The 24,009-nt window shown below is 48.7% G+C and overlaps 10 protein-coding genes across 10 annotated transcripts; 5 read left to right on the top strand and 5 right to left on the bottom strand.

The window, feature by feature from the left end:
- Positions 1 to 710: 710 nt before the first annotated feature.
- L228DRAFT_253994 (DUF1688-domain-containing protein) lies at positions 711 to 2,367 on the top strand (the record flags this gene model as incomplete). The annotated part of the gene is made up of 5 exons (XM_018333797.1): positions 711 to 730; positions 781 to 1,006; positions 1,091 to 1,580; positions 1,639 to 2,228; positions 2,284 to 2,367. The coding sequence occupies 5 exons, from the start codon at positions 711 to 713 to the stop codon at positions 2,365 to 2,367; spliced, it is 1,410 nt and encodes a 469-aa protein (XP_018185808.1).
- Positions 2,368 to 4,656: 2,289 nt separating this feature from the next.
- On the top strand, positions 4,657 to 6,187 carry L228DRAFT_240796 (PQ-loop-domain-containing protein; the record flags this gene model as incomplete). The annotated part of the gene is made up of 3 exons (XM_018331278.1): positions 4,657 to 4,715; positions 4,788 to 4,953; positions 5,072 to 6,187. 3 exons carry the CDS (start codon positions 4,657 to 4,659, stop codon positions 6,185 to 6,187), a joined length of 1,341 nt encoding a protein of 446 aa, XP_018185809.1.
- Positions 6,188 to 6,398: 211 nt separating this feature from the next.
- Positions 6,399 to 7,108, bottom strand: L228DRAFT_25110 (hypothetical protein). The gene has a single exon (XM_018333481.1). The coding sequence runs from the start codon at positions 6,988 to 6,990 to the stop codon at positions 6,610 to 6,612; it is 381 nt and encodes a 126-aa protein (XP_018185810.1). The 5' UTR covers positions 6,991 to 7,108; the 3' UTR covers positions 6,399 to 6,609.
- Positions 6,767 to 8,187, bottom strand: L228DRAFT_284982 (ankyrin). Its single transcript, XM_018336287.1, has 2 exons — positions 7,863 to 8,187; positions 6,767 to 7,661 (listed from the first exon to the last, which is right to left on the bottom strand). The coding sequence occupies exons 1-2, from the start codon at positions 8,062 to 8,064 to the stop codon at positions 7,213 to 7,215; spliced, it is 651 nt and encodes a 216-aa protein (XP_018185811.1). The 5' UTR covers positions 8,065 to 8,187; the 3' UTR covers positions 6,767 to 7,212.
- A 199-nt stretch (positions 8,188 to 8,386) lies between these two features.
- L228DRAFT_284983 (hypothetical protein) lies at positions 8,387 to 9,666 on the bottom strand. Its single transcript, XM_018336288.1, has one exon. The coding sequence runs from the start codon at positions 9,533 to 9,535 to the stop codon at positions 8,657 to 8,659; it is 879 nt and encodes a 292-aa protein (XP_018185812.1). The 5' UTR covers positions 9,536 to 9,666; the 3' UTR covers positions 8,387 to 8,656.
- Positions 9,667 to 10,388: 722 nt separating this feature from the next.
- L228DRAFT_284984 (hypothetical protein) lies at positions 10,389 to 11,079 on the top strand. Its single transcript, XM_018336289.1, has 2 exons — positions 10,389 to 10,708; positions 10,782 to 11,079. Exons 1-2 carry the CDS (start codon positions 10,561 to 10,563, stop codon positions 10,889 to 10,891), a joined length of 258 nt encoding a protein of 85 aa, XP_018185813.1. The 5' UTR covers positions 10,389 to 10,560; the 3' UTR covers positions 10,892 to 11,079.
- Positions 11,080 to 11,669: 590 nt separating this feature from the next.
- On the top strand, positions 11,670 to 12,839 carry L228DRAFT_249940 (dehydrogenase with different specificitie). Its single transcript, XM_018333198.1, has 2 exons — positions 11,670 to 11,859; positions 11,967 to 12,839. The coding sequence occupies exons 1-2, from the start codon at positions 11,734 to 11,736 to the stop codon at positions 12,633 to 12,635; spliced, it is 795 nt and encodes a 264-aa protein (XP_018185814.1). The 5' UTR covers positions 11,670 to 11,733; the 3' UTR covers positions 12,636 to 12,839.
- Positions 12,840 to 13,087: 248 nt separating this feature from the next.
- L228DRAFT_249941 (NAD(P)-binding protein) lies at positions 13,088 to 15,671 on the top strand. Its single transcript, XM_018333199.1, has 5 exons — positions 13,088 to 13,559; positions 13,693 to 14,150; positions 14,315 to 14,441; positions 14,843 to 15,016; positions 15,357 to 15,671. The coding sequence occupies exons 1-5, from the start codon at positions 13,340 to 13,342 to the stop codon at positions 15,488 to 15,490; spliced, it is 1,113 nt and encodes a 370-aa protein (XP_018185815.1). The 5' UTR covers positions 13,088 to 13,339; the 3' UTR covers positions 15,491 to 15,671.
- Positions 15,672 to 16,414: 743 nt separating this feature from the next.
- L228DRAFT_270348 (hypothetical protein) lies at positions 16,415 to 19,486 on the bottom strand (the record flags this gene model as incomplete). The annotated part of the gene is made up of 3 exons (XM_018335398.1): positions 16,415 to 18,860; positions 18,944 to 19,227; positions 19,301 to 19,486. 3 exons carry the CDS (start codon positions 19,484 to 19,486, stop codon positions 16,415 to 16,417), a joined length of 2,916 nt encoding a protein of 971 aa, XP_018185816.1.
- Positions 19,487 to 20,640: 1,154 nt separating this feature from the next.
- Positions 20,641 to 23,996, bottom strand: L228DRAFT_262935 (hypothetical protein; the record flags this gene model as incomplete). The annotated part of the gene is made up of 7 exons (XM_018334453.1): positions 22,648 to 23,996; positions 22,414 to 22,522; positions 22,112 to 22,329; positions 21,553 to 21,935; positions 21,204 to 21,485; positions 21,059 to 21,148; positions 20,641 to 20,997 (listed from the first exon to the last, which is right to left on the bottom strand). Coding segments are annotated over exons 1-7 (2,379 nt in total), but the record flags the coding sequence as incomplete, so codon positions are not given.
- Positions 23,997 to 24,009: the final 13 nt, after the last annotated feature.

Genomic DNA, 24,009 nt, shown 5'->3' on the forward strand with positions numbered 1-24,009 from the left:
CCTTTTTTTCAATGGTTCCTGCAGCGAGAGGCCCCCTCTTCTCTCGACGGGAGCGACTAAGACCTCGATAAATGATTAGCGGGGAAACGCACAGAGATCAGAAGATGAGTGGATGATCAAGTAACTCCGGATAGCTCATGTATTTGGCCGCGATTGTTCGAGGGATAATAGTACGTAGTATAGTGGTAATAATAAGAAGGAGACTTGCACCTGTCTGCAATTGCCCGTCGGTCTGCACCCCCCGGATCGTCTTAAACTTCTTTCTTCGCTCTCTATCTCAAGATTTGTTATGTCCATCGTGTTCATGTTCCATTTTGATTCCTTGCCGATTGGTGGTGTTCAAGAGGGAAATCTCGGATAAACTGTCAGCAAGCATAGCCTGACTTTGATCCTGCACTGCATCAAGAAAAATTGAAAAGTCGAGGAGTGCGATTAAGGGTCTCGACCCAGTGAAAGCCCAATCCTCGCCACAGCCAACAGCGTACTTGGTCTCCTTTGTCGCCATTGCGAGCTCGTTCTGAAGATCCCATTCGAAAAAAAAATAAACGCATTACAACGCCCCGCAGGACCAATCCCAGCACATCTTTCCTGTCCAGCAGATTGTGGTGCAGTATTGTAGGAAAGTTAGACGAGAGAGGGAAGAAAGCGCAAATCTACAATGGGTATTTTTGGACGGAAGCAGCACCGCCCTCCCATTGTCGTTGATCACAATGGCGTGGATTCCCGCAAAGTCAACAGACCAGTCAAGCCATCAGAGCAGTTGAGACTGGCGGCCGGTAGTCCAACGTCACCGTTTGCTTCGACACCCACGATCATCCCTGACACTCCGCTCCCTAAGCCACCAGATCCGGCAGTGGATCCAGTGGCTTATTTGCGAAGCCTTCACTCTGTCAGAGACAGAGCTAAATTCGTGCTCGAAAAGGCTCGACAGAACCAACTTTCGCACTTTACGGTAGACACATCCAAATTCCGGGATACCGCTGCATACATTGTCTCCATAATTAAGGCATGTTAGGAACCCTTGCCGAAGACCTCGTGTCAGAATTTGGCAAATGAACCATTATGGCTGACTGGAAATTTTTTGCTGCAGAGGGATTATGCCCCAGACTACGAATCGATTCCTCCTCATGGATGTTGGCAACACTTTGAAGCTGGAGGACGACCACGAGTGGACCAGCTGCTCCAGTCATGGCCCTCAACCGTGGATGCGCAAGAACGAACCCGGCGCTTGGTGGACCTATTTACCATATCAGTCTTGCTTGATGCAGGGGCAGGGACTCGTTGGCAATATCGAAGTAAGGAATCTGGCAAAATTTTCCGGCGGAGCGAAGGTCTAGCAGTCGCTAGCTTAGAGATGTTCAAAGCCGGGATGTTCAGCAGCGACGCAAATGAACCTTTTCAAGTAGATGGTCCTGGGCTTCGAAAACTCACTCCGCAGACCCTTGCAAAGGGTCTACAAGTCTCCGAGGATAACCCTATCGTCGGATTGGAAGGTCGTACGGGCCTTTTGATTCGATTAGCTGCTGCTTTGGAGAATCAAGAATTGTTTGGTGTTGAGGCTCGACCGGGGAGTATGCTTGGTATGAGCCTTTCTATGCATCTTTCTGCTATTTTGTCCAGCTTGCTGACAGGGTTCAGACTATCTTCTTTCACATCCCACAACACAAGCGACAGCTATTCCCATAGTTCCGCTTCCCACTCTTTGGTCTGTCCTTATGGACGGCTTCGCTCCTATTTGGCCAACTGGCCGTACGCAGATTGATGGAGTGTCATTAGGCGACGCCTGGCCATGCTCATCCATGCCGTCACATCCATCCCAGCCATGGGAGAACATCTCGCCCTTCCATAAGCTCACACAATGGCTGGCTTATTCGCTGATGGAACCAATGTCCAAATTACTTCACATTCACTTCTCAGGCCGACAGCTGTTAACAGCATTACCTGAATATCGCAACGGCGGGCTTCTCATCGATACCGGCCTTTTAACTCTTCGCGCCGATGACGCCAAACGGGGTATTGCTGCCTATCATCATAATGCCAAGTTACAGGGACAACCCAGTATGGAGGTTGTTCCTCTGTTCGCTGCAGATGACGATGTTATTGTGGAGTGGCGAGCGTTGACGGTAGGATTCATGGACGAGTTGTTGATCGAAGTCAACAAACTTCTCGGCTTCCCCAAGGGCGAAGGACTCAGCTTGACGCAGATGCTTGAAGCAGGCACATGGAAGGTAAGGCAGAAGAGCGGGCTCCATCTACATGACCAATGATCTGACCGGAAAACAGGGCGGCCGAGAATTGGCTGAAGTCTCACGTCCAAACACCAAAGAACCCCCGATTTCTATAATTTCGGACGGCACCCTCTTTTAGAAAAGATACCCTCAACTTGCATTGGAGCATCTTCGATTTATTCATGTTATATAACTTTCGTGTTCACTTCAATTCTCTATGTACGACGTCATGATACGAAATTTGTTCTTCGCCTTTCTATTGTCTTTTATATTCTCCCCTTGGACCCCTTCTTCTGCTAGAGGGCTCATCACCCCGCTCGATTTTGTCACCGCTTCAAGCTTTCCATTCATTGTATATCCTAGACGTTGCATTGGCTAATCTTTTGCCCTCCTTCTCTGAATGCAACAAAAAGCGTGCATTATGAACCATTGACTGGCGAATCTTCCGCGTAAATTCAATGACTAGCTTAGAGTTTTGCATTTTCTCTCTCCCTTGATATATAGATTCCACTAGAGTTTACGCTTAATGCTATCTGGAATTATCTTTGTAAGCGCTGCTTTCAACTGCCAAGCGATTCTTCCATGCAATAGCTCGCAAAGTGAAATGATTCGACAAGAACTGGAGCAGGAGCTCTACGCACTGACCGACGGTTTGCTCGGGGCGAGACCAGACTACTGAAGAAGGCGAGATTACACGCAAGGATGTGAGGGGTGGTGTTGGTGGTCTGGCCCCACCAAAGTGGGATGTTGTGTTGTTCTTTCCTCTTTCGTTAAACAATGCATGATCACGAATCACATGACCCACAGCAGCTTTTCCCGCTACTAGCGCTCGGCTACTTGGGCGTTGCTTCGGAAGATGCCGCCAGCTCACTCGGCAAAAGGGCGCTATTCCGGCAGGGGTCTAGTGTTGATGGACCTGCCTTAATGGCTTTGGTTTCCGAATTAACTATCAGCCAGAGCAGTATTGCTGGAATGGGTACTCTATTACTCTGCGAGTACAAAGTAGAGTAGCTCAAGGAATAGGGCGTCTCTACATAGCCAAATAAATATTTTGAATTATGATCATCATGCAAATAGTAAGACTAGTCAATTCAAAGACTCGTCCAGTTGACCTCAAAACCTGTATATTCTCTGGAGTTTGTCGAGGTATGAGACCCAGGTATGTGCAGAGCGGTGTTGTATGGGTTGTTCTCTGTTGATATGCTGTCTATAGCCCGACATTTTTATCGATGGGAACAGATTTTCAATTAGAGTATCGACAGAAAATAAATGTGGTCGTGTTGTATAAAGTGCTACGTTGTGGATGTTTACTTCCATGTCTCAAGGACCTCAGATGCATACTACACTCGGGCAGGATTAGACCTTGCAAACCAATCGATATCATTTTGTGCCTATCGAATATTACTCGAGATTTTGTGAGTTAGACAGGTACCTGGGTCTAGGATCTACCTACCAGGTAGTTTAGGTGAATACCGCTACCATAAGCTTGCATTACTCCTCGCTCTCTTCCACTCCTAGAAAAGAAATCTTTCTGATTTGGCAATCATGCTCGTGCTGAACAGGGTTTTAGATCTAATCAACCTAGCATTTGCAATCGGAGATACGCTGGCGTTCCAGGACGATATTTTGCCATTGGTATGGTTTTCCATGCTATATCCGATTCTGCCAGGCACGTCATGGTCGTCATGGAACGCTCGTTACGTAAAACGTACGCTCACCGCCTTCGGCTGTCTTCGGTCTACCGCCGGACTTGAACCGCCGCCGCCAAAAACTTGCGCTACAATGCAAAATGCAATGACTGGATACGTCTTTGTCGTCACCTCACTTGTTTGACTCAAATTTGCCTTGGCCGATGCCGGTAAAATTGAGCAGACTTTTGCATTGTCGCTCTTTTGGATTTGCTCTACTATTAGCGCTCGTTGTGCGTGGGCTTCAATATTTGGCAAACGACCATTAAGTTCGACTTTACGAAGCACATTTAACAGCGTCATCTTCCCATCGGTACCGCAATTGCTCTATTGGCGCACTCGAAAGAATTACGCGCAGAGATTGCATTGATGTTCATCGATCGCTTCGACGCATAATATTATTAGGAACCGAGGCATTTGGGCCTTTACCTGTTCGCTAGAAATTGCCCAAGCTTCTGTTGAAACGGTGGATCTGGCACACTCGGCGCTTACCATTACCAGCGCTTGACATCTTGAAATCAACAGATTCAGAATCAAAGAGGATCTTGCCCTGCGAGGGTTGGGTGGCAACGACCGAACCGGATCCTTTTTGTGAGACGAAAAGCACAGCCAGTTCGTGTGTTCGCAGACAAACGCATCGTTATACTGGACAATTGATACGCTGCAACATCAAAGTGCTGCGTAAACGTGGCGGAGATAATAGTTTTATTCAGCACCGGCAACATTGAATTGCCGGCATCATGTTTCCGCCATCACAAGGCATAAATCTGGACATTGAGGCCCTCAGTGGGATTTGTGGGTAAGAGCATTTCCATAAGGCATTGAATATGACCAGGCAGTGGAATTGATCATTTATAACTAACATTTCCAGATCTGTATCCATTGCCTGCTGGGTGGTCGTCTTCTCGCCTCAGATAGTCGAAAACTTCCGGCGTGGCTCGACTGAGGGTCTATCACTCTTATTCATCATCGTCTGGCTCGCCGGCGATGTCTTTAACATCCTTGGAGCAGTCTTGCAAGGCGTATTACCTACAATGGTGAGTGTCTCATTCTCAGCACGCATCTTTTTCCAACAGTCTGCCCTCTTCAATCCTTTCATACTCAAAAGCCATATCCTCGACATCAATGCATTTGCAATCTAACAAACATACGCAGATCATTCTTGCGGTGTATTACACTCTAGCCGACATTGTGCTATTAGCACAATGCTTCTACTACCGCGGCTGGCGTCTAGGTGGCGGTAGGCCTAGCTCTCCATCTCCTCCGCCCTCGCTTTCAGAAGCCGCTCCCTCCACCGCTCCCACCAACGGTATCAGCGGCCCCAGCGCAGGCACGCCAGACGAAACATCTGCTCTCTTGTACGACAATGCCCACCGCCGCACCTCCGGCCCAACCCCATCCCAATCTCATTCGCGCACTCGCCGCCCCTCGCTCTCCCACCTCACAAACGTCGACGGCACGCACCTTTCTCCCGTTACCCCCCTCCTCGACCCGCCCAAGCCCACCGACCCCCCTGCCACACGCAACATCCAACCCGCATCGACGTTCCAAACCATTGTCTCCAACACTTTCGTCATCGTCATGGTCTGCGCCGCCGGCGTGTTCGGATGGTGGGTCAGCAACGCCCGGTCCCGCGGCCGCAACGACATGCCCGACGACGACAGCAGCGTGTCCGACCCCAATGACGCCCTGTCCTTTAGCATTCTCGGCCAAGTATTCGGCTACTTCTGCGCCGCTCTCTATCTCGGCTCCCGCATCCCCCAGATCCTGCTCAATTACCGCCGCAAATCCACCGAGGGCGTCTCCATGCTCTTCTTCCTCTTTGCGTGTATTGGAAACCTGACCTATGTTTTGAGCATTTTTGCCTATTCCCCGCGCTGCTACAAGTTTCATAAAGCCACCGGACCCGCAGGCGTAGGTTCTATTGGAGGTTCTATTGGAGGTTTTGTTGGAGGCTCCGTCGGAGGCCAGGCCGGAGCCCAAGACACAACTGGACTGGGAGGACTATCCAACCACCCTCTCACCGACCAAGGCTACTTCGCCCCCCGCCGCTGCCACGACGGCGAAGCAGCGGCCATATACGCGCGCTACATGCTCGTCAATCTATCCTGGCTGCTCGGCAGCTTCGGCACGCTCGTGCTGGACATGTGTATCTTTGTGCAGTTTTTCATGTATCGCAAGCCCGACGACTCGGATGACGAGTGGAGCGTCGGTGGATCTTCAGAAGAAGAAGACTCCGAACGGGGACGAAGAGTAGCAGCGAGTGGATGATATATTTTTCTTCCGTTTCCTTTTTTTGCCACCCCTTTTTTGTTCCGTGTTCGTGTTTCCTTTTTTTCTTTCTCTTTTTCTTTTATCCCGGGGGGTTTTTTTTTTCTTTTTCTTTCTCTTTTTATTTTCTTTTCCTCTCTCAATATTATATATATGCGTATACACCTATAGTCATGTCGTGCACTGTACAAAGACTGTTCTTTCTCTCTCTTTCTATTCGAGTCGTATTATTTGCGTCGTGAATCTATTGACGCCACGAAAAATTCTTTCCTTTTTTTTGTGGATGGTGAAAAAAGTGGAAGGATGTTGATGGACGGACTGCTTTGTGTGCGGTGATAACGTGGATAACGTGAGATGGATATTTGGTCTCGCACGACAACATGGCAACGTCAGAGGATGTATGATGATGATGAGTAGTATACTTATATGGGATATGTACATGTACACAAGGCAGTGTATATACGAAATATATGCCAAGAAACGTACCTAACGAAATAGGAAGAAGTGTGTAGACATGTTAAAAAATATAAAGATATATAAAGAAATGTCAAGAAAATGCAATACATTTTAATATAAGAAGATGTGACTATGTAAAGGGATATCATAAAAATTTTCTTGCGCAGAACTTTGTAAAAGTGACACATGGTTACTTCAACAGCCGGTGGTATGAAATGTGGCTCCTCCCATGATGGTGAATAAATACGGTACGTTTGTATGATGAGAAGAGCGGTGTCTGGCAGGGTTGGTGACAAGGCTGTGATCGTATGCTTTTGGAATGGATACCCGTCCTGTTTCTCCCCCATCTAGACGGAAATTGTCGTAAGTCGTCGTGCATGTACTCGGTATTGGAATAAGAAACGACATGCATGTCCAGTTCAGCTCCCTCTCTTGTCAAATGGAAGTATCAACTGGAGTCTTTCCGAGGGGATGCGCTGTACTATCCACTCCCGTTTCTGTCGTCCTCCCCAAGCGTCTTACGGCCAAACCTCGGAAAAAAGGAATTGAGACCAATTCCTTATCAAGGTTCAAGGCTGATTGATGTCGATTTTCTTGACCTTGTCCTCGACAGAAGACACGTTTTCCTCTTGTCGTTCTTTACCCTTGCCTTTCCCTTCCGTCGTCTCAGTCTCTTCCTGCTTCTGCGCCTCGTCCACCGTTCCAGCCTTTGAGCTTTCTTCACCATTATCCTCGCCTTCTTCCTCATCCATGCCCTCACCGGCCGCCGTCTTGGCTAGCAACCATCCCACCACCTCGTCTTTTCCGCCGCGCTCAGCTTCAAACACGGCGTCCAGTCCAGCGTTATTCATGATGCCCACGTCTGCGCCGGCGTCCACGAGCGCTTTTACGGTCTCGAGGTGTCCGTTCACTGCGGCCCAGTGCAATGGCGTGTTTCCGGAAGAGTTGCGGTGAGCGAGCACTGCCTTGCGCTCCTCGGAGGTTTCGGGCAGGAGGGCGAGGACGGATGTCACGAGTTCTGTAGATTTTTTTTGGTTAGTTTCGAGGACAGTGTTCAGTTTTGAAACATTTGAGATCGTATTAGTCTTGAAAGGTAAAGATTCACATCTTAAGGAAACATGTAGTGTATAAGAGGCATATGGTGTATAACAAAAGGACCAGAGAAAGAATAAATGGATGGAAGGGGACGTGGGCATGATATAGGCTTCAAAAAACGTACGAGTAAATCCATTGGCGGCAGCCATGTGCAGGACGCTGTTGCCAGAGTGCTCATCTCTGGCCTGCGACAGAATGGGCCCCGGCGAAGAAAGTCCCTTGGCAGTAGCCAGTTCCTTGAGAGTAGAGACCAGGTCGTCTGCCTCGCCGGCGCGGGCAAAGTACAGGAGGTCGTCGATTTCGTCTTCGGTGAGGGTGAAGGACATTTTTGGTGTGTTGTGGTTTTGCCGGTCTTGAGTATGATGATATATAGATTGAAAAAAGAAGATGTACTCAAGAGTGCAATTGAAGCTGTAGTAAGCTGTGGAGAGAAAGTGTTTGTAGTCTTGACAAAAGACTGAGGGGTGTTGTATCCGGGAACTTTTTTCTGGGAAGGTTTTCTGCTCGGCGATCGGAGGTTTGGCGGAGAACCTCCGAGGCTTGTTCCTGGCAACCTTGGGGGAGCGAGGTAACCAGGCGCCGTCAAAAGACAACATAGAGTCATTGGAATCGTTTCTCTAGTAAAATAGCTTATTGTGTTTTTATTGTGTCTGATACTATAGACTATTGTTTATATCCATATAAAGATTTTGCAGCATTTGTTCAATGAGTCTCCTAGCAGAGCTTGTGAGATCAGGCAGTTACGGTATGAAGAGAGAATGCATCTGCTAGTTGGATATATGAGAAGAATCAAATGTTTGACTGCTCTTGTGCATGTTGAGAGATGAAGTTGAAGACCCACTATTCCGTTTTGCATTTGAAGTCAAGACCAAAACACCCGGCGCCAAACCAAACAAAAAAAAAACCAATATGTAGCACCTAATCAAGTAACCATGCTCGCCGCTTTTCTTCCTTGCGTTGGCGGCGTTTCTCTTTAAATTCCTTGAGCTCTTTCTTGCTCAGCTTCTTTTGCGCCCGCTCGGCCCGGAGACTACGTCCATCATGGCTGTTAGCGGCAGCATCGACGTCAAAATAGGCGGACATTTGCCGGTAGCTCTTATTGGCATCGCTGAAGCGGTCTGGCGTCAGGTTCTGGTCTTGCCATTTACCCGTAAACCGATTGAACGTGCCGGTAGAAACATAAGCATCCGACGGGTCTGCAGCTGGATGAGCACCATATCCTGCTGCGCTCTCCTCTTCGGCGGGCTCGTACACCTTTGCGTAAGGCGCAGTCGGGTCGTAATCACCGTGTATCGCGGGATTATAGCCACCGTAGGGACGAGCTTGCGCCTCCTCCTCCTCCTCGTCGTCCTGCTGTTCCTCGGTCGATTGCTCTTCTCCACCTATTCTCTCATGGTTCCCGAGTCCTCGGCCAGCTGAGGTGCTTTGCGCGTCTGGAACTCGCGGATTTTCCCATTGCGAAACACCAGTGAAGCGATTGTAAAAGTAGTACGCTTGAGCATTTTCATCCCAGAGGGGCTGCCATCCATCATCTTGTACCTCGCTGGGTGGAGCCTCATCTGGCAGCGGTGGGGGCAGCGCCTCGTCGGGTAAAGGTGGTGCGTCTTCCTGAGAGTTGTCTGATGCCTCCTTGTCCGCTGATTGAGATTCCGTTTCTGTATCGCGTTTTTCTTCCTCTTGCTTCTCCACTTCCTCTTCCTCGCCCTTCAGGTCTTGATCTTCTTTCTTCTCTGACTCATCCAATCTTTGTGCAACCGAGTCAGTCTGCTCGGGCGAGTTGGATCGTTCAGATGCCATGCTAGCAGAGCCTGCGGGTGAGTCTTCCGCAGCTATGGTAAAACTTTGTCGGTGGCTAGCTAGTTAACCTGCTGTGCTCGAGGTTCAGCTGATACAGCTATTGACACAGACAGATGTCTGCAATCCATTCGACGAAAGGTCAATATTTCCGAGCTCGAGTTCTCTTGAACAGCCAAGCAGTGATCTTAACGTTTCGTTACCCGGTCCATGTCCGTATTCAGTAACATAAGCGAAACAGTCGTCATTTCCAATTGAAGCTTCACCTTCCACAGCTACCATTGCTACGTAGGTGAATCTAATCTCACGAAATGCAAATACTGTTGAATAGAGGAGCTTACGATATTTAAGAGAGCTTTTCATTGATCTACGCTGAGCCTGTGTGGCGGCACTTACTGGATCTTCTGCCGTGTCTTTAACAGGAGTCGACTGCGCGGACGAGCAATGACTTTGGCTTGCTGGATACTATTACGATAAGATGATGACGTTGACCTGACTGATGCTAGGCGATCATTATCAAATACTCTTATGAAAAATGATGACTGAATCTCTTGAAATCTGTTATGGCAATAGGGCGGCTCACATTTGGCTGGCTTACCGCTTTGCATGGTTGGTCGTGTGTGTGAAACAGATTGCCTCGGCATGGCCGAAATAGTTAGCAAATGGAATTGGCAGTGAAATGCCGGTCAAGCAGGGCGATGATGACAGAGGAAGGCTAGGTTTGAGACGTGGATCAGAGTACGTCCCTACGAGTGTATGATTGGCGGTAAATGAAGCAATGACCACAATCATGCCAGAGAAACAAGATCTTGACCCACCTGTACTTCATCATTGTCCCCTGCCCCTCCCCTGCTTGTTGTTCAATCCTGCTTGCCCCTCCAAGCCTCTCCCCGCCGTGCGCTCGACGATACAAAGGTATATATAATCCTTGAACGGACCCCTATTTCTACACATCTCTCTTGCTTTAATTCTTCATCACATTCTTCAAATTTTCAGAAAGCCCATCTCAAAAACATCCTACAATCAACATGGGTGAATTCGGAAACGATCTCGTTCAGGCCGGCGAGTCCGAGCTCAACCAGCAATTGGGAGACAACAGCAACAACAACCAGAAGTCCAACGCTGGCGGCAACCAGGGTGGACAAGACAGTGCTGGCGAGCAGTTTGTCGAGAGAGGTGCGTATTTAACGTTTGGAGATGCTTTACCTTTTTATATTGTACTGCTTCAAGAATGCTAATGTCATGACAGGTCTCGGCCAGTTTGAGCAAAAGGAGGGGCTTCCCGACAATGCCCAGTTCAACAAGGAGATTACGGAGCAGGGCGACCAATTCGCTCAGAGAGAGGAGAAGCAATGGTAATCTGCGCGCCAAAGGAGCGAGAAATTTTCGACGAGAGAACTCCCGGGTCAGAATCAATGTCTGGGAAACAGAGAGACTTCAATAATGCCTTGCGTTTTGCCAAGTGAGGCTGCCAAATGGGCGAGCCTCTGATGATATCGCTTTACTGTTGAGCATATTTAATACAACGATACAATTTCTTGATGATGAACAGTCGCATTACACGTGGATGATGCCTTGAAAATGACTGGAACTGTTCTGCTATGCAGTGACAAGAGAACCAAATCTCAACAGAGACTGGTACCGAGATTGTTTGGCCGGGAGCGACACGGATAACGGCCCTCAGACCCTTAGCGAAAGCTTGTCGAAGCTTGGCCACCAGGAGTCGCGTGCAGGAGCTGCATTATTGAGGCTCAACGAGGTAGATAAAGTAATTGTTATGAGCAAAAGGGTTAAAATATTCAAGATTGGTTACACGATGCTGCACGTGTCATCTGCTTGGCTCTCGAACGCTTTTGACAACATTATTCTACAGTGGAAACCACACAGCATCGCAAACAACAATAACTCCGATTGGGTCATTATTGCGGATCACGGAGGAATTGACAACGCCGAAATAGTGCACGGATCATGCCTTTGCCAAGAGATGAGAATTGCGCCAGTCATGTTTAGTCCCTGAGTCACCCGAATTTACACGTAACTTATACGAGGGTACTCGGAAGTAATACGGCCATCGGCCATAACGTGCGAGTATAAATGGGGACGAGATCTCCGCCATTGAAAATGGGTTTGATTTGGGAAGGTGTAGTAGAATCGGACTCAATCTAATACATTCTTCCAAGACGAAGAGGAAGACTTGAAAGATGGTTGATATCTCGGACGCCCCGCCTGCGTATCCCACGCTCGCTGGCAAGACTGCGATTGTTACCGGTGGCTCTCGTGGCCTGGGTGCCGGCATTGCATATGAGCTGGCTCGACGAGGTGCAAGGGTACGTTGAGTTTTGTGTATACCTTTGAAAAGAAAAAAAAAAATCCCGACATTCTGGATTCGAAATGGGGACAATTGTGCTCACATGACTGTGTGCCCCATCTTCAGGTCATCATCAACTACACGAGCTCTAGCAGTGAAAAGCTGGTCGACGAGCTCATCTTGAAGATTGCTGCATTAAAAAATGGCTCTTCTGGCGTCAAAGTCCAAGCGGACATATCGTCGCTCGAGGCCCCGGCCAAGGTTATCGCGGCTACTGTCAGCGAATCACACCCTCACATTGACATTCTGGTCAATAATGCTGGCACGGAAGTCGTTCGACCTCTCGGAGAAATTACCGCGGAGGATTACTCAAAGGCCTTTGATCTCAATGTGCGAGGCACCATCATGATGACACAGGCGATTTTGCCTCATCTTCGTGCACCTGGCCGCATTATCAATATCAGTACCATCGGCTCAAGGGCAGGGTTTCCCGGTGTTTCGCTGTACGCGTCGTCAAAGGCCGCCATTGAAGGCCTGACTCGTTGCTGGGCACACGAACTGGGCGACCAAGGTCACACTGTCAATACGGTGAACCCGGGCCCAGTACGAACCGAGTTGCTCGCTCGGACCGTACCCGAAGAGGCGATTCAACTAACAAAGGCCCTGACAGCCGTCGGCCACCGTCTTGGAGTTCCAGACGACATTGCGCAGATTGTTGGTTTCCTTGCCGAAGAGGGAAGCCGCTGGATTACAGCACAGAGTATATCAGCGTCCGGTGGATTCGCTCAGTATTAGTATCTGTCTCCATAGGCAATTGAGAGCGGAACAAAAGTTGCTCGGGGGTTGTGGTTGATGCAACCTTTCAAGTTATAAGAACATTATAAATGCAGACATTTTCAGAACCATATAATGGCTTACGATAGCTGAGTGCCAATTTTGATCCATGGCTGATTTTGTGTAGCCAACTTTTCCGGTGAAAAAGCTCCACTCATTACGACGACTTGTCAGAAATAAAGTTCAAATTCACCATTTTCTTACAATGCAGTGGTTTTTGTTTCCATGTGGGTCAGCCACGGCCGTTTCTGAGAAGGCTGTGCTCTGCCACTCGGGACGCCCGACAACCCGAGCGGGCGGAGCGGCCGAGGGGCTAGTGTGGAGAAAGTTTAGTCCGCCATCCGAACCCCACAAAACTCCGCGGCCGCATTATCCGCCAGGCCGCCCATGGTAACTCTCCGATGGCTGAGCTTGAATGGAGTTCTCTTCCTCCACGCCAACGCTTGTTACAAGGTTAAATTTGACATTTTCCATTCTCTCGGCTTGAAATGTGCGGCCGCAGAAAGTTTGACGACCCTTTTCACGAATCGTCTCAGGGTCCTCGGAGGATTATCATATCCAACATGACAGGCACCGTGCCTGACCCATTATGGATTGTATGGTGATGTAATTGAGCACTTAGTCTGACTTGCGAAGAGAAATCAATATATATTTGGCTTGATCCAATGCATTTGGTATCGCCTTGTGAACATCCTCAACAGTCTTACTGGCAATCATTGTACGAATTGACTTCTGTGCTTGTTTATTCCCTTCACTTCAATTCAGCATCCTACACTCCAGAATATAGAAAAACCTGCGTGGAAATGGCAACCAAGTTCCGTGGCGAGTATACCACTGGCAAGGAGGTCGTGGAGGCCTTCAAGGACAGAGTTGCTGGCAAGACGAGTAAGTTTTACTCTTGCTTTACATTGCATTCGAAGCCCCTTGTCCCCGATCGTCTCTCTTCGACCGGTTCAAAAATCCAAACCGAAGCCATAATACTACCGCACTCTGTCCTTACATAGAACTAACATTCCAGTCATCATCACCGGCCCCAGTGCAGGTGGAGTGGGATCTGAAACCGCCTTGTCCCTCGCTCTCGGCCACCCGCGCCAACTCATCCTGACCGGCCGCGACGCATCCAAGATTACTCCCGTCATTGCATCCATTCAAGAAATCGACTCGAGCATCGACGCGCAGTTTGTCCAGCTCGATCTCGGCAGCCAGGCATCTGTCCGCGCCGCGGCCGCGACGATCCGCAAACTCGTCGGGGGCCATACCATTGACATTCTCATCAACAATGCCGGCGTCATGGCGCCGCCGTATGGTCTCACTGAAGATGGCATCGAGCGCCAGTTTGCAACAAACCATATTGGCCATTTCCTCTTGACCAATCTGCTCATGGACAAGATTTTGCATAGGGGCGCGAGGGTGGTCAATTTGGCGAGCATTGGACATGTTTTTGCAGAAGCAAATTATGATGATCTTACGTATAAGGTATGCATGTATATTTCCTTATGTATTTATGTTTATGTTTATGTTTATTTTATTTTTTCAATTTGTCATTTTCATATATATATATACACCCACATGCACACACATATATATTGCCGTTGGATAATGGTACATCTGAAGCATTCGCATACTAACACTTCGAATAGAATGGCGAAACGTATGATCCCTGGGTCGCATACTCGCATTCCAAATCGGCGAATATGCTCTTCACCCTGTCGCTCAAAGAGAAACTTGGAGCGCGGGGGCTCTATGCCTTTTCTGTTCAGCCGGGATGTATGTTATTCAATCCATTTCCACCATTTTTTGCTTCATCTTTTCTCAATTGCCTATTGTATTTTTCCCTGTCTCCTGTTCTCTTTTTCCCTTTTCCTGTTGTCTATTGTTTACTCTCTATTTCTCCATCGGTCGTCCATGTTTCAGCTTTCTTCTCGTCGTCTTTCTCTTGCAGCTTCCCTTCCACTCTTTCTTTTCTTTATTTTTATTTTTATTTTATTTTATTTTTATTTTCAATATTTTTCTTTTCTCTGTTGCTTTTTTCTTTTCTTTTTTCTTTTCTCCATCAGTCGTTTATCCCCTTGGCCCTTTCCTTCACTTTCCATTTATGCTATACACAGCAGTGATCACCATATCAGCGTGACCGTTTACAAAGTCAACTGACCGTATCGACCGAATAGCCGTCGAATCCAACCTCATGCGCCACGTCACCGACGACAACGACTCCCTCGCCTCCGCATGGAACCTTCTCAACAACGCCATCCGCGAGCACGGCGATCACCTCGGCCACCGCAAGACTGTCCAAGAAGGCTGCGCGACGAGTCTAGTCGCCGCCTTGGATCCTGCCTTGGAACGTAAGTTTTTTTGTTTTCCCCTGCGGGGCATCTGTGTTTCTTTGCAATGCCCTACGTGGTCTTTTATTGTTTCTTCATATCCTTGTCTTCTTGTCTCCCGTCTCTTTGATACCTTGTCCCTTGTCTCAGTCCATTGTCCCGTCCATTATATACAGTATACAGTATCCCCATTACCCAATTACCTCTATACCCCTGTACCCCCCTCGACCATCGAAGCTCGAAGCTCGAAGCTTGAAGGGAAACACCCCCCACCTACCCCCCCCACCCCACCCAACTGTTTTGAACGAAAACTACCTGTTGACTACACGGGTGACTAGCGACTAGTGACTAACGTACATAGAACACAACGGTGCATACCTCAACCACGCAGCCATCGACCCCGTCCCACTGCGGCCGTGGGTGCGCGATGTTGCGCTGGCGGACAAATTGTGGAGTCTGAGTGAGGACTTGGTCGGGCAGAAGTTTAGCGTTTGAGTGAGGACTTGAAGATATGAGTGTCAAGACTGCTATCGTTTCAGGGGATGGAAGTGGGAGTGGGTGTAGGTGTGGGAGTGGGAGTGTACATGTGCAATGCAAATTAGGACAAATATACGAGACAGCACATCAACCTAACTTAGGTAGGGGCAAGGAATCTAAAATATAAAGTATTAGGGAGAAAAAATAGAATGTATATATGTGTTGTGTATATCTAATGTGTAATCTAATGTGTAATCTAATGTGAAGAGTAGAAAGCAGAAAGACAGAATGTTGAATGTTGAATGTTGAATGTTGAATGTTGGATGTAAAAGATATATACAATATAAATCCTCTGTCAGTCTGTGACTGCCCCTGCCCTGTCTCGTCAATTCTATACTATGCTCTTGACGGGGGTGACGCTCTCGACGCTCTATACGCTCTCTAGACGACAACGAAGACAACGACGACAACGACGGCGAGAACAGCAACGACAGCAACGACAATAACGACAACAACAAAAAGAGACAAATATGCTACAAGAAGCAATTAAAAAAAAAGGAGCAGTAGAATGCAGAGGATGTGATCTGGTCCCAAGTGACAGTCTTGTAAAGAGGGAAGAGAAAAAAGAAATGGGATATCAAAGTGGTGCTCAATGGAAGAAGAAGCATTAGAAAAAAGGGGAAAAAATATTAAAGAAAAGAAAAAAGGGACAATGACGCTTAATAACGATATCAGATGACAGATGACCTCGCATGATGAGACCAAACCAGGCTAAAAGATGGACAAACTAGTCACGAGTTTAAATAATGAAACAACAAAGACGAGGCTCAAATGAAACAAACAAAACCAGGCTCAGATAAAACAAAAGCCAGGCTCGAATGAAACCAAACCAGGCTCGAAAATGATGCCGAAGAATGGAATCAACCAATGAAGCAAGATAAATCAAACAATGGAAATACCCAACGCGTTGAGCTGCGCGCTGCTTATCCCTTCGAATCCGCCTGCGCCGGCCACTGTAGCCACGTGTCTAGCCCCACCGGTACTGGGGATGCCGGGACCCGCACCAGCACCGCCACCAGCAATAGCACCAGCAGCGAGACCGGCGCCTGCACTGTAGCGCTTGTATCGCTGCTGCTGACGGTCGTGCTGCTTCTGCTCTTGCCGATGATGATGCATATGGAGATGAGGATGATGGTGATGCATATGGATATGAGGATGAAGATGGCCAAGACGAGACTTGACATTCTTATAAGGCATAGGTCGAGGGCCAGGCGACGTGCGTAGTTTGTGGATTGTTAGAGGAACGGGCGATAGAGAGGCGGTGACATGACCGGCATTGACAGCACCAGAAGGAGGACCAGGACGAGGGCCAGAGAAGACAGGACCAACGGCGGTAGAAACTTTTCCGTCGCGGCTTCGACGGCGTCTAGGCGATGGTGTCCTTGACAATGCTCGGACACTCCTGGGACGTCGGAATCGTTTGTCTCGCCGCACGTGTCCGACCGGAGACGTCGAGGTGGTGGCTAGTGGTCTAGGCCCGCCAACGACGACACGGCCGTTGTGAGTGTGGCCTGGTGCGGCTGCAGCTGGGGCTTCGGAGGCGGCCGTGTGGAGTGGTGGAGGAGTACTTGGTAAAACTACGGGGACAGGGACGGGGACGGGCACAGGCACTGCCACGGGGTTTTGCAGGGGCACTGGTTTCCTGTGGTGCGACTCATTATGTGTGGCGCGTGTGTGGTTTGAAACGGGCCCGGATGCTGATCTGTATACCGTCGATGATCCACCTACTGCGAGTGCAGCTGGGAGTGGAGACTCAGAGTAGTCTTCGGCTACTACCAGTGGGGTTGACGAGCACCGAGTAGGCGGCGTTGGTGGCAGAGGATGATTGAGGATGTTGAGTTTTCGAGGAGGAGGAACCACGATAATGGGCGTGGCGGGTGGAGTAGGGGAGGGAGAACGAGGAGCAGATGGAGCCATGGAAGCGTAAGGGTGCTGGATCGCGGCGAGGTATTGCCTTGCGTAAGATTCCTGTTGGTGTTGGCGGTATTGATTGTATTGATAAAGATGCTGCTGTGCGCATTGCTGGTATTGCTCCTGGTGTTGGTGATGATGACGAGTATCTTGTAATGGATCGGAGACAAACGAAGCAGAAGTGGGAGGATGAGGAGAAGGAGTAGGAAGTCGTGCCTGCACCGAGGTCGAGACGTATTGCGGCTTCATCATATCATCTGACGCAATGCTGCTCGGGTTTGTGGTTGCAGCGTTATGCTCGTTCAATGGTGAGGAAGAATTGGATGATGATGACGAAGATGAAGAAGATACCGCTGTACTTCCGGTAACATTCGTTGTGCTGCCATTTCCGTTATTTGTCAATGTCGTTCCTGTAGCGGCTGACACGACAGTCCCGGCAGCTGAAGGCGCTCGAGTGGTAGCTGCTGCAATGTAGGCTGTGCATTTTGAGCATGCACACGCGGCACACGCAGTTGTGATATCGGTAGCGAGTGTGCCCTTTGAAGAAGGCGTTTCAGCCGTTGAGAGAGATGTGGCAAACGTGGCGGATGAAGAAGATGAATTTGAAGACAAAGAATATGTTGATGACGAGGTTGGTGACGCTTTGGATGCATAGACATATTTGACTGGACTGTCTCCAGCAGCGCGCGCTCGCGATGCAGGACGAGGCTCGGGTGGAGTATCTGTTTGAGTCGTCGCATTGGCTGTGGTATATTCGTAAATATACTTTGTTGCATGTGGACTAGCATGCGCCGCCGGAGGTTTCTGTGGAAGTAATATACGAGTGTGAGGAGTTTGGCTGCGACTAGGCTTTCCAATGACGCCTGTCCATGCTGAACCCCAACTGGGTGTTCGCTGTGAAGTGCTGCCCTGTCTTTGGGGGTGACTCTGCTTTGCCGGCTGCTGAAAGTGTACATGAGGTGGCAATGTTACTGCAGGAGCCTGCTCTGAGGCATTTCCAACTTCAAGGTCGTCGTCGTCCTCTTCTTCTGGCCAGGCACCGGCCATGGTCAATCCGCGCTCCAAATCTCTTTCCTCCTCCATGACAGGTTGCAGCCGTGGTACCGGCGACCCATGCACTTGCTGTTGTCCATGGTGGTACTGGACTGCATGCGGATACCCATGTACTGGGGCAGACTGGTACCCATGATATTCGTACTGATGAATCTGCTGCTGCTGCTCGGGGGATTCATGTTGAGATTTTGCCACTTCAGCATTGATGCTTGCGAATATCTCATCTTGTGTGAATGGTCCAGAGAGCATAGGACCCGTCGAAGGATCATATTTCGGGCGCCGCGGACCGGTGAGACCGAAAAAATGAGCGTCAAATGGTCGCTCGCTCACTTCAAGCGCGCAAAGAAGCGCCGACGATATCAGGCTAAGATACATGATTAGCTTCGAATTGTATAGAACAGGGTTGAAAACGACGACATGAAAGCCGATAGAATTGCATGTACTCACAATGCAATGCCAGATCCAATAACAACGAGCCGGTGCAGAGCACATGCTTTACCTGCAGCCCAAAAGTTGCGATTGCTCTTGGCTGCAAGACACATGGGCATCGTTGCAGCAACAATAATTTCTGCGACGGCCGTGGTGAGCCAGAGTGCTGTCACAAATCGAGCAATAATAAAGCATGCTGACTGGAGACCAGTTCGCTTTGGCTTCTTCTGGGAGAACTGGAATTCTTTCCGCCATCGACCTGCGATCGTATGGAGAACAGCATAACACAGGGTGAGCGCGGACTAAGTATCATGTTGATTAGCATATTGCAAATAAACATTGACAATGCAAATGGTTGGTGAAAATGAAACGTACTGGAAGAAGTAAAAGCAGTCCAGTTGCGCCAACGAGCGGCGCAACAGTTCCTGAGCTAAATAGATATCCTGCGACAGCTCCGCAGATGATCGAAATAATCATCAAGATATACAAGCAAGCACGTATCGTATGGAGTGTTTTGCGACCAGCTACTTTGCGTTTCGAAGAGCCTTCTTTAGGCGACATTGCTGCGAATTGTTTGCCAACTTCTCCGTGCAAAGGCCTCTTGCAGCCCAAATAAGATATTGTAATTCTGACGATGCTTTTTGTTCTCTTTCCTGCAGATGGAAGAGTGAATCAGGCAAAAACAAGGAGACGCAAGATAATCGTGATTGGCGAAAGAAGTCATGGCTGCTGATTGCTGATATTGGCCGTTTTTCGCGGTCGCGAAAGATGGCGGGAAAACAATGAAGCCACAGAGAAACTAGGAGGCTGGAACAATAGTCCCCAGAAAAATAACCTCATCCTTATGACGAAGTCTAAAGTAGAATGGACGACAGCTATGACGGCAATCTGGTGATCTTAATCGATAGGGGGAGGGTGGGGGGCTAACATTCCTCGGTAGAAGCATGGGCAGAGCATTGGAATGCGGAGAGCGGGCCCACCCAAGTTGTTCTGCTTATCATACTGCCCTCAAACTCGATAACAGTGAAACTTCCATTCTGCATTCCTCGGAGTGGCGCAGATTGGCTGGCAGCGATTCGCAGTCTTTCCCCGGATTTCCCCCGGCCTCTAAACTTCTCTTCTGCTCGAAGCCCGTTCCAAAAATAGGCACCACGTGCAGCATCTTTTGCGACCGCTCCGTTTCGAATTGTTTGCTTTGCAATCCAAGTCAAGTGATAGTCGGAATCTGCTATTGAATTGCTGATACGCTCCATCTTTCGCTTTGGAACATCTCGATGATGAGCAGCTGAAGACCGGCCCTCCCGACGAACCCGAGCATAAACAAGGCCAGTACATTATGCAACTGTCCCTGAAAATGAGTTTGCTGTCCCCCTGAGCCGTTTCGGTTCATGTTTCATGCCTAGCGGGTTGTTTTGTATATTTTTTTGAAGAGTTTTCCATCCAATGGTATAATAGTCGTGTAAGAACCGATAGTGTCTCCCTTGGGAGAGTAACTACAGTCACTGCGACTTTTGATGAACCCGAAGTGACCTCCTGGCGATCGATTGCCTCAGTAGAGGCCAGGTCCACAAACAAAAGAGAATAAAAAGTTGAGAGAGGCCCACAATCCGTACCTCCTGGAGAAGGGAATACACTATAAAAATCTCCAGAAGTGAGGTGCCGATAAAAATAACGAGGAGTGAAATCCAAAGAATTCGGCGAGTCTTCAATCGGCAGGCCCAATAAACTTTCCAGATGGCGAAAAAAATGAGAAGTATATCAGTGATAATCATCAGAAGGGCTCCAACAAAGGTGCTGCCGGGGATCGGTGGAAGTAATATAGGCACAAGAATATAACAGGTGAGCGCATAGACAAACAAAAGGAAAGCGCAAATAATACGCCAATACGCGCGATGCTTTAGAATGTATTGCACAATATATCGGATGATGGCTCCCAAAATGAGCGGAACGACGATTGAGCCGAATGCTAATGGCAGTGAAACAATGAAGAATGTATTCAGTGACCATATCTTGCCATCAGCTTTTTGCCCCTTTTTAGGCCTTTCTGTCCAGACATTCATGCCGAGGAATGACTGCCCGGTTTTGTCAGCCTCTTTTGGGAATCGAACAATAAGGACTGTGATTCGCGCTTACCGTCATGAATGAAAGTGGAACGTAGAGCGCGAGAAGTACTGTAATAATCATTGTACGACGATTTTGCAATAGATTTATGTGCTCATTTATCTGCTTGTCTATTAGTATGCCAATTGGCTGCTTTCTGGGAGAAAAAGCCACTTGCCATGGTACGAAGTCCGTCAAAACCGTTCACTCGCTTGCCCAGACCACGAAACTCGTCTTGAAGAAATTCGAGGTCCACCTTGAGATTGCAGGTATGCTTCATGTAGGAGTCTCTAGCATCCCAATCAGGAAGGCTCTGCCCGCACTCTTCCAGAAAACGCTGCACTTGGGATAGACAGATGAGGCTATGCCCGAGGTCCTCAACTGCCTTGTTCAGACAGTCGTTCAAGTGAGCAAGGAACTGGACTTTGCTTCCAGAAGGCCTCGCTCTACCATCATAAAGCTATTCACTCGAATTAATGGCTTTGACCTGGATCGAGCTTGACACACGGTGATACTCATATACTCACCAGCTGGTTGCATTGCTCAATGGCCCCTTCCAAGAACCGAGTCGTATCAGAGAGCATATGATCAAAGACAACAAATGTTGTCGTGAGAATTTCATCTTCCACTAGGAATTGGTTTTGAACCTTGTCGCTTCGAATTTGTAGCCTGGATTCTCGAAGTCTGCGTAGCTGATGGGAGTCTTCCACCAAGAGAATCATGCGTCGAGCATTGTAACTGTGCGTCGGAAGCACATGTACTTGAACATATCTATCGCGCGGAGGCTTGCGAAAAGGTTGCCATACATAGACGTCAAAATCCATGGTATACTTGGGGCACTTGGCTTGCCAGCGTAGCGTAAAAGAGGTCCCATCCAAATGGCTAAGATCAAACGGGGGCGGAGGCGGACCTAAGACCAGGTCAATGGAAGAGTTCGTGGTAAATCAATAGAGTTTCTGCAGCCGTATATCATCATTCTTTCACTTCCCAATCGAGTAAGTGATGGCATAAATAGAAAATTTCCTTCTAGGTACAGTGGCTGGTGTATGTGCAGATCTTGGTAGACGCGGGCATAAGGGGGCATACCAGCAGAAGGAAGCCTAACGGACACACTTTCAGAAGTGTTGACTTCGAGCAAACGGCGGAACGCGTCCTCCTCAAGGTCCCACTCTAGAGAGACAGTGTGAATAAGGGCGCGCCGAGGTGCGCCGAACAATCGGCCAATCTGAGCCTTTGTTGATGCTTTAGCTTTTTGCATGAAGGAGAACATTTCTTCGACGCAGTCGCTCTTCGTCGCCAGGATGCTGCCATGAAGACTTTAGCGTTTTCATCTTTTGATCAAGCTGAACAACGAAATAGAAGAAACAGCATTCAATGGAACCACGCACCAGAGTTGCAAAGAGCAATTGCATTTTTGCGTTTGTAGCAAAGAACGTAAGCGACATAAATTCTGGGAGAAGCTCTCCTTTGGAAGAAACGCGGAAGCGTCTTCGCTGTCTGTAGGATAAATAAAGCAGAGCAACGTCAGCCGAGATCGTGGATTTGTTGACAAAGAAAACGGCCACAAAAAGACAAATCGCGTCATGAGAGCAAGGTCAAGCCCCCCCCAAAAAAATACATACTCTTGGATCGGCCTTTCTTTCGTCGCCCTTTCTCAGGACCCAATGATTTTCTATCTACGGCTTGATTTTCTGGATCTGAGACAGGTGCCACAACTGGGGGAGCGAACGTTTCCACCCATATCAACGAGTCGAAGATCTTGCCAGAAGGTCGCTCCCGGAACTGTGAATAGTCCCGAAGAAATGACAAGATATCTCCAACTGTCAGAGCTTCCTTGATCAGATCCGACTCCAACTCATCACACTGATGCTGGCGCCTTAGTTCTCGAGGGAGCTTTCGTCGGAGATCATCACGGTGTTCATCTGATATATACGAGAGAGACGGAGCAGAGGATTTAGCACCATGCTCGTGGCTCGAAGAATCATCGAAACGAGCTTGTGAGGGCCTCGTACGATGGCCATGCGGAAGTTCTTCAAGTTCCATTGACTGACCAGAGGCAACTGCTGTAGAGGAAGCCTTAGACTGCTTTGGGAGGCGCGAGAGTGACGGGAACTTATGGTGATGATGTCCCCGTCCGGCATACTCAGGATTTTGCTTTGTGGAAGCAGTGTGCCCCCGTAGTTCTGACAGTCTCGAAGCTGGGATTGGGCGTATGGGGCTTGCAGTGTCTCTGTGGCTCAATAGAGGGAGCCCTGATGATGATCGGAGAAGGCCAGGAGATGGTGAGTTGCAGCTGGAATTGTCATTCTCGCTGGATTGGGAATATTGTCTATAGGGGTATGAAGGCGACTGGCTGTCGGAATCAAGCGGGCTTCCAGGTTGCCACGACGCAAATTGTGCAAAGCTGGACTCCCGCGACAACGTACGCATTGGATGGGCCGGCGTCGGATCCAATCCGATCATCTCTTCTTCCGACTGTAATTGGCCAGGAGATCGGCTTTGTACCTGCGAAGGCGGTTGACAAGAAGCGTCTATGATACCCAGAGGGTTTTTTGGGTTCATTTTGATGCTTGATTTTGGCTTCTGGTGCTCAAAAATTGCTTCCCGTTATATGGTCCGTAACACTTCTGCCAGTTGTGCCCCAAAAGAGATGGCTTTAGAAAAGCAGATTTGGGTTGTTCAAAAGACTGAAACAAAAGTAGGCACAACTGAGCTAAGCAGAAGAAAGACAGAGGCAGACAAAAATCGTCAAAGGTCTATAAAGCAAAAGAATTGTCATCTGATCCTTCAGTCTCCAGACCCAGCTCCCAGCGGCGTGCCGTCACTGTGATTTTTAGGCGGAAATGAAGAATTCCGGGGATAAACAGAGCGATCTAGTGTACCAAATCGAGACCGCCATTAAATTTCCGGATGCCCTTCTACCGACTCGAATGGTGCCAGATTGATGCCATGATCACTATGATGGAGATTGAACATATGCTGCC

Source organism: Xylona heveae, assembly GCF_001619985.1.
Source record: "Xylona heveae TC161 unplaced genomic scaffold L228scaffold_10, whole genome shotgun sequence".
Classification (NCBI taxonomy): domain Eukaryota; kingdom Fungi; phylum Ascomycota; class Xylonomycetes; order Xylonales; family Xylonaceae; genus Xylona; species Xylona heveae.

Bases quoted from the DNA above. Each gene is read 5' to 3' on its own strand.
- L228DRAFT_284983 (XM_018336288.1), bottom strand. From the start codon at position 9,535: ATGGCATCTGAACGATCCAACTCGCCCGAGCAGACTGACTCGGTTGCA.
- L228DRAFT_284984 (XM_018336289.1), top strand. From the start codon at position 10,561: ATGGGTGAATTCGGAAACGATCTCGTTCAGGCCGGCGAGTCCGAGCTC. The intron at 10,709-10,781 runs GTGCGTATTTAA...ATGTCATGACAG, and splicing joins CGAGCAGTTTGTCGAGAGAG to GTCTCGGCCAGTTTGAGCAA.
- L228DRAFT_284982 (XM_018336287.1), bottom strand. From the start codon at position 8,064: ATGTCCTTCACCCTCACCGAAGACGAAATCGACGACCTCCTGTACTTT. The intron at 7,662-7,862 runs GTACGTTTTTTG...AAAAATCTACAG, and splicing joins TGCCGCCAATGGATTTACTC to AACTCGTGACATCCGTCCTC.
- L228DRAFT_249941 (XM_018333199.1), top strand. From the start codon at position 13,340: ATGCATTTGGTATCGCCTTGTGAACATCCTCAACAGTCTTACTGGCAA. The intron at 14,151-14,314 runs GTATGCATGTAT...CACTTCGAATAG, and splicing joins ATGATGATCTTACGTATAAG to AATGGCGAAACGTATGATCC. The intron at 15,017-15,356 runs GTAAGTTTTTTT...TAACGTACATAG, and splicing joins CTTGGATCCTGCCTTGGAAC to AACACAACGGTGCATACCTC.
- L228DRAFT_25110 (XM_018333481.1), bottom strand. From the start codon at position 6,990: ATGGGGGAGAAACAGGACGGGTATCCATTCCAAAAGCATACGATCACA.
- L228DRAFT_249940 (XM_018333198.1), top strand. From the start codon at position 11,734: ATGGTTGATATCTCGGACGCCCCGCCTGCGTATCCCACGCTCGCTGGC. The intron at 11,860-11,966 runs GTACGTTGAGTT...CCCCATCTTCAG, and splicing joins TGGCTCGACGAGGTGCAAGG to GTCATCATCAACTACACGAG.